Here is a 12927-nt window from a genome sequence, read left to right as displayed (position 1 = left end):
CAGAAGATCGCATCGCTGAGGACCATGAACTACGTGGCGCCGAACCTGGAGCAGGGGCAGCCCGACAGGCACGATTGTGAGATCTGTTTGGAGGACTTCGTCGAGGGCGAGACCCTGACGCTCCTCGACTGCGAGCACTACTACCACCCTCATTGTGTTCAGAAGTGGTTGCGATTGAAAAACGCATGGCCAACTTGCAGAGGCGAGGAGGTAGCGTAGATTATATATACTATTTTCCCTCTCATTCAGGCCCTAAAAAAATTCCTTCAGACTTTTCTCCAAAGTGCTCTATTGTATACTTTTTTCATGCATTATGGCGAGGGGCATCGACGTCGTCCCCGGTCCCTCTTCCCAGCGGGCGGGAGGAGCGTCGGTGGGCGACATGCTTTGGGTAGTCGTAGGGATAGTTTTAGCAATCGTTGTCTGCCTCGTCGTCTTTTGCTACATACGGCGGCGCAAGGCAACGAGGCGCGTGCAGCAGCAGATCGAGCACCCACCGTCGGCGCGGGGTGCGGATGCAGAGAAGATCGCATCGCTGTGACCATGAACTACACAGCGCTGAACCTGGAGCAGGGGCAGCCCGACAGGCGCGATTGTGAGATATGTTTGGAGGACTTCGTCGAGGGCAAGACCCCGACGATCCTCGACTGCAAGCACTACTACCACCCTTATTGCGTTCAGAAGTGGCTGCTATTGAAGAACGCGTTCCCAATTTGCATAGGCGAGGAGGTAGCGTAGATTATATATACTAGCAAAAATTCTACTGTTTATTAATCATCATTTTTGTCATCATCAAACATATCCTCTACTTGCCAGCCTAATTACAGCGAAACATGTCACTTTTTCAGGGCCCTAGTTTGAAACTTGTGGCGCGTGAATCCTAGTGAACTAATCGGGTGAACAACCTTACATTTAGATTATCATACTAATAATAAAAATATCATACACGCGGTGCTTATTTTGAGTTACTGACTTCAGACAGTAAAAATGTGGTATACTTCGTTCAACATCCAGGCATGCATGCTTCTGTGTATACTTTTATCGTGTGTGGTAACCATGAAGTCCTCGTTGTATAAATGTTCTAAATTCCTGTTCTGTTGCGATATATGCAGGATTCTCCATCGTAATTGAGATAAACTAAACTCTATTGCCAGGACACGTAAATGTCTAAATTTTTTTAAGCGTTGGTGGTTTATCATGCACTCGTATGAACCAGAATCAACAACGCCCAGAGACAATTTATTTTGTATTACTTCATTGGACGTGCAAGTATATATATTTTCGCCGGGTGTGCCCTAGCCTGTGTATAAATGTTAGTCAACCATTGCCTAATCCTTATCCATTTATGTATGCGTTTATGTATAATTTTTGTTTCCTTCTCAGTTTTTGCGTCCTAGAAGCCAGTTGGTATGAGTTCGTGAGGGACAACAAACATCCAAAATTAAACGTTTAAACAAAAATATGTAGCATTAAATCCGGCAACGTGTGCATAGTTCGGAGATATTTACCGCCGCGGCGGGGAGGTCGGGAGGCGGATCCGACGGCGAGGACGAGCGGGAGCTCATGCGATGGGCAATTTCAGGGACGGTGGCACGGTTATCAGGAACAACGGCGGGAGCTCAGTGATGGCAGTGTGGGCGGATCCGGTGGTGGAGTGCTAAAACTAGGCGGCGGCGCGCGGGAGCTCAGCAACGGTCTTCAGGGTTGCGGCAGGACTCGGGGCGACCAGAATTGGCCACCACGGAGACGAGATGAGATGTCGCGGGCGGCAGTGAAAGTCCATCAACTGGCGGCTAGGTTTTTTTTTGGCGGGCGAAGCGGCGGCTCGGCTTGGAGCGCGCCATTTCAGATGACTCATATTTCTCAATCTTACGGCAATAGGCTATAGCCTAAAAAAACTGGTCGAAATGCAGGCTCGGTCTGTTGTTGAAGCCTTTTTTTTTATCCCAAAAAAGCAGTTTTTTGATCGAATGGATGCTTTTTGTGTGTGTGTGTGTGTGCGCCGTTGAAGATGCTCCTACAATAGGTATAGTGATGACCGTGCGGCCGAGCAGAGGCCACGCCCATGATGCTCCCATCCTATCATCGTCGCCCCCGTACAAACTCGTCGAGATGCAAATTGCGCTCCACTACCTCTCCATATTCCCTACCTATTTTCTCCTTTGTTTCCCTTCTTTTCGTTTTTTCAGATCGGATTCGTTTTGACACAATTATTACTACTGGGGAGTAGAATCGAATCGGATTCCATGTCGACATGCGTGCTGCGTGCACGATGAAAAGCACTCACCCACAGCCGCAAGCCCCCAAAACCTCTGCTCTCATAAAGTTTGCTAGTACTCCCTCCCTCCGTTCCTAAATAGTATAAGTCTTTGGAGAGATTTCACTATGGACTACATACGTATGTATGTAGATGAATTTTAAAGTGTGGATTCATTCATTTTGCTCTGTATGTAGTTCATAATAAAATCTCTACAAGGACTTATATTTAGGAACAGAGGGAGTATGTTTGTAGCGTCTGTACTGCGCCGCGGAAATACTAGTGGATCTTGGGTCCCAATGAACCTAGATTAAAAAATTATTTAAAAATTGCAAAAAATGGTTTTTTAACATGATAGTATTATAGTACTTGTATAAAAAGTTTCACCAACCAATGACTCGGATTGACTTCAAGGCCAGTGACTTTTATACAGTGTTGATTTTGTTTTCTTTTGCCCAAAATAACCCAAAAGTCAATCGTCCACAAAACTTCTCGCACAAGTGTAACACCAGGCCATGTTTGTTTCCAAGAAAATTCAGAAGAAGAAAAAATTGATTCGGGTGTATTGGCACCCAGGACCCAACCACAAACTGTAAAAATCATCGAAATATCATGTTTCCATTAGGCAATCCATAGCCAGCATCTATCCTCCACAGACCTGAAAAAAGAAGGACCGCTAATTCTTCAAGTGCACATGAGTATGATCCTGCCATCATGTCAAAGAGAAACCGGGAGGTGCTCAGCATACATGTCCGACATCTTCTTGCCACATAACACCGATAACCAAGTCGGCCACAAACCACAACTCATGGCTACTAGATTCAGATTTCAGAACCCTAGCTCAGCGACGACCAAAGAGTAGTAATCGGTAGATAAGAAGACATGGCACCATGTCACAAGTCTGGTACCACCATCCCAGGTTTCTAGCGCTAACGGTTACTTGCTATATAGCGTTAACGATTGCCTACTTGCTACAGCAGCACAACCTACTTCCTTCATATATCCTGCCTGCTCATTTCCCTCTCAGCTTCTCAAGGTCAGGGAGATCTGCAGCCAAACAAAGCCGCCGGGTTAGTTACAAGGAGCACAAATGTACGTTCTCTGATTGCGACATTTTTTTAAGACTTGTTGTGTTCAGGGGATGCTACAACCACTACTTAGTCTACGCAAATGAAATTTGACTGTCGGCAGAAACTAATTGTGTCAAGTGCGTGAATGGTCAACAGTTCAAGTTAAAGACAACAAAGGAACTCTTCTACTGTGCAGAATCAGTTTCTACAAAATGAAGTCTAACGAAAATCCTATCATGATGCCACACAACTACAGATTAGCTCATGCTCCTCCAAAGCATATATGTAGGTTTGTATGCAGGAAGTTGTGTTCATAATGGTAAATTGATCAGGTTGAAATTTGATTATCAAAAGCAGCATAACGTAAAGGCCAGGCGCATGTGGCATTCAAGTACAAGATGGGCACTCACACAGCATTCCATCATCAGCATCGCTTTCGTCATTTTCCTGCGACGGCGTGAGGATAACGATAAGTAACTCCACACTGAGGGTTAAACATAAACCAAGCAAGAAAATGAGGGGGCACAAAGAGGTTGATCGTGGTTCATACCTCACCACCATCAAAGTCATCGTCTGAACCCGAATTCTCTGAAAGGGATTATGTGTTAGATTGACCAAAGCATAATGCATAATGAACTAAAATGCAGATAAAAGTGAAGAAAGTAGAGCTTCATAGCAGCTACATGATGGGATCACAGATTAAATAGCAAGAGTACTTATGATCATTAAACCAACTTCAAAAGAGTATAAACTTAGTTAGCATATCAGCAAATTGCTTGTCACATAATACATTGCAATCTGAGGAAACTGGGAATGGCATACATGTGACCTTCAGGAAGAATGGTATGTCCCACCTCACCCATATGACAAAATGTAATGGACCCTGATTTTGTGTAAAACATAATACTAGACGCAGACAACGACCAAATGTGATCTACTTAAGTACATCTCACTTTCTTTTTAAATCCGTTTTATATGATGAACTCCACGAGTTGGTACAAGAAGAATGTCTATATTGTTCATTTATAGCATATTATCATTAGCACATACCAGACTCTTCATCCTCATCGCACCATTTGTTCCAGTCAACTTTGATGTATGGATGTTTTGCCTCTGACTTCAGCAAGCGCTTCCACCAACATTTCTTATCTTTCTGGATCGAACAGATTATGTTTCGCGAACCCACCTTTGTCTTTGTTTTGCTTCCCTGCAGACAAGTAAAGAAAAAAAGTTAACTTCACTAACAGTTAACAAAATAAAGTGACGATCATCATCATCAAGATTGCACAACAAATTATTCAGCAGCTAGTAGCTCAAAATATAAAGGTCCACTTCAATGATAATTTGTTGAGCTTCTTTTAATGTCTTTCATTTGCCATTACTAATTGATGCCACAGGTGACACTTTACAACATGGATTGGTGAGTGCCTTCAAACATAGTATGGCATGCATATAAATATTACTAAGTAGATCATCTATATGTGGATTCAAGTTCCCATAATTGGCTCTGTTAACAAAGACTGAAAGACGAGTGGCAACGTTCCTAGTATTATATATGTCCATTTGGTAGCTTTCTAACATTTATCCAAGCAAGAACCCAGAAGTTAACATCTATATGTGGATTCAAGATCCTATGATTGGCTCTGTTAACAAAGACTGAAAGATGAGTGGCAACATTCTAAGTATTATATATGTCCATTAAGTAGCTTCCTAACATGTATCCAAGCAAAAACCCAGAGGCAAAAACTGAACCGAAATTAACATCAACTGAAACCAGCCCTGCATTACAATGCAGAACTGATGGCCACAAATACTTACCTCAGGCAGTACGGAATCAAATAGCTCCAAATTCAAGCTAAAAGATTCCCCATGAGCAACAGCTGAGAAGCTAAAGATTCCCTGAGGTTCAGTCTTGATCACAACATCTTCTGCGTCTGGGACTGAGATAGTCAGGTAAACCTTTTCCGAGCGTTGAGCCCAGAGCACCTCAGGTTGACGACTGCATGCATGCCATAGAAAATGCATCATGTTGTGCCACAGCACCCAATTTTTTTTTAGAAAAGTGTGCACCTGGTCACTAACTTACAGTAAAAAAATAAACAATGCCCAAAAATAAGTAGCGCGGGAGGCGTACTATCTTCTGTTTTGCATACTTCAGTGCAATACATTCTAAAGAGGTGATTTGGCTGAACATTTCTTAGTCGGAAATAACAGATTGGCTGTCGCAACAGAGTGCATCAGTCTAAAAATAAGTAGAAAAACATAAACAGTAGAAAAACATAAACAATGCCCAAAAATAAGTAGCATGGGAGGCGTACTATCTTCTTTTTTGCATACTTCAGTGTGATATATATTATAAAGAGGTAATCTGGCTGAACATTTCTTAGTGAGAAATAACAGAGTGGCTGTCGCAACAAAATGCATCAGTCTAAAAAGTACGTAACTGAAAATGTAGCTCATACTAACAGGTAAGGCTCAAATAGTGCTAGTCAAATCATCAGGGTACACTGTGATATAATGCACGCCTAGTCTAACCATTTCCCCCTGTTACTGGAAAAGATGAGAAACATTGGGGTACTGCAAGCGAAAGGCGATCAAACTACTTAATAAATAACCAGATTAATATATATCCTAGGCACACCCCCGGCGTGTTCAACAGACGCCCACATTCAACACTAAAACTGGCAACTATTTCAATGTAACAGTGCGCAGCAGTAGACTACTGGCAGACAACTATTTCAACATCAATGAAACGGCATGTTTTTGCATCGAAACAACTAGACAGTGCAGTGACCAGAGCACAAGAGCACACTGGGCAAGCGATCTAGCAAGGCAATGCGGATCCTATTTGAGCAGCCAGGAACCCGTTTCAGGCGCTTCCACGACCAATGCTTCCTGAATATGACGCCCCCCAGACAACACCTAGCGCTAGCAGAGGAACCCATGGACGGCCTCCGATCATCCATGAGAGGCGCATTATCTTCTTTTTGCATGCTTCAGTGTAATTATATTATAAAGAGGTGATTTGGCTGAACATTTCTTAGTCAGAAATAACAGATTGGCTGTCACAACAAAGTGCATCAGTATATCAAGAACATAATTGAAAATGTAACTCATACTAACAGGCAAGGCTCAAATAGTGCTATAGTCAAATCATCAAGGTAGCCCATGTGATATAACCTAGGTGATCATACTACTTAACAAATAACCAGATTAATATCCTAGGCGCACCCCCGGCGTGTTCGACAGACGCGCCCACATCCAACACTAAAACTGGCAACTATTTCAATGTAACAGTGTGCAGCAGTAGACTGGCAGACAACTATTTCAACATCAATGGAACGGCATGTTTTTGCATCAAAACAACTAGACAGTGCAGTGACCAGAGCACAAGAGACACTGGACGAGCGATCTAGCAAGCAAGGCAATGCGGATCCTATTTGAGCAGACAGGAACACGTTTCAAGCGCTTCCACGACCAATGCTTGCTGAATATGACGCCCCCCAGACAACACCTAGCGCTAGCGGAGGAACCCATGGACAGCCACCGATCCTACGGCCACTTCCAACATCGGGTCGAACAAGGAAATAACAGATTGGCTGTCACAACAAGGTGCATCAGTCTAACAAGAACATAACTGAAAATGCAACTCATACTAACAGGCAAGGCTCAAATAGTGCCATAGTCAGATCATCAAGGTAGACCATGTGATATAATGCACACCTAGTCTAAACATTTCGCCCATGTTTACTAAAAAAGATGAGGAACGCTGTGGGAGTGCAAGCGAAAGGCGATCAAACTACTTAACGATAACCAGATTAATATCCTACTAGGCGCACCTCCGGCATGTTCAGCAGACGCCCGGCCACATGCTACACTGAAATTTACAACCATTTCAATGTAACAGCGTGCAGCAACAGATGACAGGCATCCTTTTCAACATGGATGAAACAGCTTGTTTGTGTACTGAAACGGCTAAACAGTGCGGTGGCCAGAGCACAAGAGAAATGGATGTGCGCTGAATCCGTTGCAGGCGCTTCCACGACCAATGCTCGCTGAATACAACGCCCCCAGACAAACACCTAGCGCTGGCGGAGGAGCCCGTGGACGGCCTCCGACCCTACGGCCACTTCCAACACCCGATCGATCTACTCCACATGTATCATGTATGTATGTACACGGTCAACCAAGCCCCCAAAAAAATCGTAAACGCCCTACAGCCCGTGACTCCAAGGGGATTCGGCGCGGATTTGACGGACTAAGAAGCGGTGGGACTCCGTCCCGATTTAGGGCAGAGGACGAAAGCTGCTGGAGCGAAACGAACCGCCCCCGCCCCGCGCCGCGCCGCATCGCGCGGGGGCGACGTCGAAGGGGGGAAAACACCGGCGCGTGATTCGGGTTGAGGGGGGAGGATGGAGGGGTACCTCATGGCGACGCGGCGGCGGGCGGCGGGCCGGGGAGCGAGGAGGAGGGGTAGGGTTTGCGGGGCGCGGCGGCGGCAGGGGAGAGGAGAGGACGATGATGAGGAGGAGAGCAGCACACTGTTTCCCCGTCGCTTTGGTGTTTGCAGCTTTATTTTGGGGCCAAAGATGTGTCCCGAAATGCCCCCCCTACACTTTGAAACAATTTCGCACGGGCTACATGCAAGTCATTTGAATTTTTTAATTTTTCTTTTTGTGTAAGTCGATTTCACGTGTGAAGGAAGGAGGAGGGGCATGGCGGAGCTCGAGGCCAGAGCCGGGCGACGACGTTGCGAACGGCACCGAGCTGAGACAGTGACGGCAAAGGCCGAGCCATGGCCTCCTCGGAGACGAGGGGCGAGATCGCAAACGGCGGCGAGCTGTGGCGTCTCAAGCGGAGACGAGGAAGCAGGTTAATAGATGTGGGATGGGGATGTGGTGGCTGCTTGTGCCGAAACATGAAGTGGGGGAGGAGGGCTTAGAGGGATGGCCTTGGGCGGCGGTGGAGGGAGATCAGGGAGGGGGCGGTGGCCGGCAGATGGGGCTGGGCCGGGAGGCGGCGTAGAAGGAACAATATGAACATTGGCGATGTGATCATGACCGTTGGATGAAGATCTGACGGCCAGAAAATATCACTTGGGCCCAAAAAAATCACTCGACTGTCGCTCCCAAAAGATTTCACCTTTCTCTTACTAACAAAGCAGTACATGTGTTCTGCTAATGAGTAAACAAATGTGTCTGTGTTAGCTCAACTCAATATTAATGTTTTCCTCAGCGGTACAAATATAGTACAAGTTCTTAACTTCATACCTACTCACATTTGAAACGATATCAGACACATTACTAGGATGTGCAATGAATAGAAAGGATATGACAACATAGTCCTTGGTGCCATTATCAAGGTGGCGCGTCGCCCGGGGTTCGTCCATGTACCTTTCTAGACCCGCGCTTGCCATCGACAAAGTCGATGCAGAACACTAGACCCAACACTTTTAATATCACATCCCTTGATCTCGGAATACCAGCATCCATCCTCACATGATGTCGTCACCGCACATGGTGGCACCGCGCAGGACGGTCCACTCATGTACAAACCTCCTCAGGCCTCGAGGTGCGCTGGATGAAACATCACCAAGACGGAGGCGAACTGGGAGGACAAAATCCATTGGTTGGGCACCTCGCCGAGCCAACCTCGTAACACGTATCCGCCCCGATAGAACTGGTCGGTGGGAAGAGGTGGCTCCCAGCTTGTCAGCTCGCCACGAAGAACATCACGGGAGTGGGCAACGAGCTAGATGGCGATACCAGAAATAGTCACTAGTCCATATGTGTCGCCTTACAAAGGGGGCGAGACCTAAGGTTAGACAGTTTACTAATCGGCATAGAGCCCTGGGGCGTCCCTAACTTGTACGTCAAGATGATGATATTCTAGAAGGCGAGCTTCACGCGGGATAAAGGGAGCCAGGCTATACCTTGGCCTCCTGGGCCATGAGACCGACCTAGCGACATTTCTAGATTACACCATCAGATGGTCCGCCCCGCCCTATCGCGGTGCAATCCGATAGTTGCATGGTGATCAATGCCCCGTCGGACCAATCGCTCGATCGTTCATCTTATAGACATCTGAGCAACGAGGTTAAGATATTCGTTGGAGTGCGAGAGTTAGTTTCTTAAAAACGGAGCACAATCGAAAATAGCGTTGCTCACGATCTGACCAAGCTTGATCGTTCTGGACGTATCAAAATACAAGACGTCTTTCGACACTATGAAATAGAACTCACTGTTCCCCCGGGGAAGAGAAGAGATGGTGTGTGTAAGCCAACGAAATTTCTAAGCCAACTCGTGTGGAGCCTTGGGGTGGAAGGTAGGCTGCACGGCGAGGGCGGTCCCACACGGCATCGATCACGCCGTCCGTGCCTAATCAAGCGGCCAGCGCCCGCCACCAGCCACGTCACAACGTCTCCCTCTCGGCCCGAAGGAAATCGCGGCCCTCCCAAGCCGATCCGAGACACCGGAGACAATCCTCGACCGATCGATCGATCTCGACCGCGGCGGCGATGGATTTCTCCGGCGGGGCGGGGGGCGGGGGCGGCGCGACGCTGTCGGAGATGTACCAGAGCGCGCGGCGGCTGCTGCTGTCGGCCCGCGACGGCGTGGCCCGCGTCGAGCGGCTCGCCTCGGCGCCCGCCTCCTCCTCCTACTCCGCCTCGGCGCCGCTCGTCGGCGCGCCGGACCCGGCGGGCGCCGAGGCCGTGCGCAGGGAGGTGGCGCAGATCCAGGGCCTCTGCGCGCAGATGGACCGCCTCTGGCGCTCCATCCCCGCCAAGGGCCAGCGCGACCTCTGGAAGAGGTGAGCGGCACTCCTCCTCTTCTTAGGGCCTTACTTAGCCCCCATTCATCTGCTCCGTCACGAGTTCCTCCTGTATGCCGCGCGAATCAGCGATGAGGCGGAGAGAGATTTCCGACTGCCGATGAGTTGTTGGTGCGGCGGGCGTAGATCACAGCTCTAGCGTATGCATTCTGTCGTTATTGTTACTTGAGCAGGGATTTGGCGTTAATGGTGAGGACTGAGGAGCACGTGTAATCTGTGCCATGTTTTCAACTTGTGTGCTAGTACTTGGTAGTTAGGCCTCCATTATGCTTTTCAGGAGCTGTAAGTTAGGTTGTTCGACGTGCCTAACTTGGTATTGTAGGCTTCAATTATGCTTTGAGGAAGTGGAAATTAGGTTGTTCAGTATGCCTGTTTGAACTTTTTTAGCTTGACCACTATCAGTTTTCTTGCCACTGAATCTGCCTGTTGTTGGTAGACAGATCCATTGGCACTAGATTCATAACAAACAGTTCCCGTCGCAAAAAGAACTCTTTGCAAATTTTAGTTGCGCCCTTCTTGGTAGTTCAGAGGGGCAAGACGCCAAGAATAGGCAATGATAAGCACTCATTGAACTACGAGCGCATGCTATATACGAGGCAGAGGGTTTTTTTAATTGTATTTCATGTAGATACTTTTTAGCAATCTTGCATTGGCAAATTATAGGTGCACTGTGACTGATTAGGGATGCCAGTGCCAGAACCACCGTGGCCTCCACATAGACACCCTCAAATAAGAATTCCTAATTCAGCCTTTCATGATGTTAGTTCTGCTTTGTATGTTGTCATGTACAATTCTTTGTAGACTTAACCAGGGTCATATTGTTTTAATTCAAGTACCCACCATACACAAGCAATAAATAACTCTGAGTATCATTACACTTCAGGATTTAGTCAGCAAGCAGGAATATTTTGATGTAGGAACTTGATAGTTCATATTGAAAACTAGCCTTTCTTCAGAGGAATTGGCATAACCAACATAGCATACAGAAAGTTGCAATCTAATTTGTTGCTTTTTTAACTTATCAGTAGTCATTGATTAATTGATCTATCCATCCACCTTCTGGGTGCTGTGGCAATCCTACAGCCAGGTATATAGGGTAATACATCTTTGAACCTTGATTTTGCCCTCAGCTTGTACCAAATAGTGCTATCTTGAAATGCATGTGAGAGGGAGTGCTTTACCTACATTATCTGTAGGAGATACACATTAGATTGGATTGTTTTCTTCCTCTTAAGATGGCATTTTCTCTAATACCCTTTCCTTTATTGTAAGGATTCACAGTTGCAGAAGTACTAAACTACTAAATACACGTATTTTCTTCTCATGTTAATCTTTCTTTGGAATTCACCAGCTTAGAACTGAAGCTCTTGTCACTCTACATGTGTGGTCAATACGGAAGTTCAAGCCATGTGTCATACTGAGATAGTTAGACGCCCATGCTAGGTTCATCTGTCGAGAATGCTATATTTCCTTTTATCTGTTTTTTAGAAATGGAATTCTGTATAAAAGTGATATTTGTGGCTGCTAGAGCAACTCTCGAGAATTGCTCTAGGGTATGCATTCTCCTCTAAATTTTTTTCTTGTTACATATATGATTTCGACAGTGCACAATTGAAAGGAAGAGCTGGATAGGAGTTATGTAGGTTGCTGTTCCAAGTTTTTAACATTGTTTGATGCTGTCCTGGCAGAAAAGTGGAGCAGCTATCTGAAGAGGTTGATTCATTGAAGGAAACCCTCGACAAGCACTCATTGCGGCAACGAAAGCGGATTTTGGAAGCCAAGGAAAGGGCGGAGCTATTTGAGAGAGCTGTGAGTAGTCTTTAAGCAAACAAAGCATGAGCAGCTGTTTTTCCTGCAGGATAATTTCGTTGCAGCATTAATGAACTGGAAATTACTGTTGCAGAATGGTGAGTCGTCGCATGTCCTTCAAATATTTGACGACGAAGCCCAGGCAATGCAATCGGCCCGCAGCTCCTCTCGAATGCTTGACGAAGCCTTTGAGACAGGAGTGGCCATCCTCCACAAGTACTCTGACCAGAGGGATCGTCTGAAGGTAAACGAAACAGTTCAACTTGCACACCACCTACAAGATACGTATCTTGCTGGCCTTTGTCGGCATGGTGAAAGCACGTGCCTGCCTGCCTGCCTCCTAGTACTAGTAGTAACAATATCTCCTTGCACTTGATTGCAGAGCGCGCAAAGGAAGGCCCTAGACGTCCTGAACACCGTTGGCCTGTCAAACTCGGTCTTGAAGCTCATCGAAAAGCGGCACCGAGTCGACAAGCGGATTGCGTACGGTGGCATGATCATTACCGTCGTGCTGATGGTTGCGTTTTGGCGATGGACACACTAGTTTTTCAATGTTCTCTAGAGGTGGGCACACTAGTGCATGAGGAATTAAGGAAGGGGGGTTGTTGTTCAGTTTAAAGTTTGCTAGCTCTGGTCCTTCCTTGTGTAGTAGGCACAACTCTGCCCGCCCGGTTACTGATCTATCTTCTTTGTATTACTATCATATATACTGTGTGTATAGCGATTATGGAAAGATGTTGACAAGTCTCAGATCAGATGTATTCTTCTGTATGCACAGTACAGTGGCATGTTTTGTTACCATGACATTTCTGTTGTGAAAAATGCGGTCGTGGGCGTGCGCATCTTGTATGCAAAAAATATGCTAATGCTGCTGTTTATGACCTCTCTTTCATCCTGTTTTAGCTTGCGCTTTTGCAGTTTTCTATCGGATAAACGGGTGTTTCTTATTGTGCTTTCAGA

The 12927-nt window shown here is 46.4% G+C and overlaps 2 protein-coding genes across 2 annotated transcripts; one reads left to right on the top strand and one right to left on the bottom strand.

Annotated features, from left to right (window-relative positions):
• Window positions 1-2856: 2856 nt before the first annotated feature.
• Window positions 2857-7925, bottom strand: LOC123095609 (co-chaperone protein p23-2). The gene is made up of 6 exons (XM_044517134.1): window positions 7752-7925; window positions 5146-5326; window positions 4378-4534; window positions 3878-3915; window positions 3738-3774; window positions 2857-3304 (listed from the first exon to the last, which is right to left on the bottom strand). Exons 1-6 carry the CDS (start codon window positions 7754-7756, stop codon window positions 3270-3272), a joined length of 453 nt encoding a protein of 150 aa, XP_044373069.1. The 5' UTR covers window positions 7757-7925; the 3' UTR covers window positions 2857-3269.
• Window positions 7926-9592: 1667 nt separating this feature from the next.
• LOC123095607 (membrin-11) lies at window positions 9593-12850 on the top strand. The gene is made up of 4 exons (XM_044517133.1): window positions 9593-10137; window positions 11847-11967; window positions 12062-12211; window positions 12350-12850. Exons 1-4 carry the CDS (start codon window positions 9845-9847, stop codon window positions 12509-12511), a joined length of 726 nt encoding a protein of 241 aa, XP_044373068.1. The 5' UTR covers window positions 9593-9844; the 3' UTR covers window positions 12512-12850.
• Window positions 12851-12927: the final 77 nt, after the last annotated feature.

Source organism: Triticum aestivum, chromosome 4D, assembly GCF_018294505.1.
Source record: "Triticum aestivum cultivar Chinese Spring chromosome 4D, IWGSC CS RefSeq v2.1, whole genome shotgun sequence".
In the NCBI taxonomy this organism is placed as follows: domain Eukaryota; kingdom Viridiplantae; phylum Streptophyta; class Magnoliopsida; order Poales; family Poaceae; genus Triticum; species Triticum aestivum.
The sequence above is the reverse complement of the archived record's forward strand: the minus strand, read 5'-3'. Positions and strand labels throughout refer to the sequence as shown.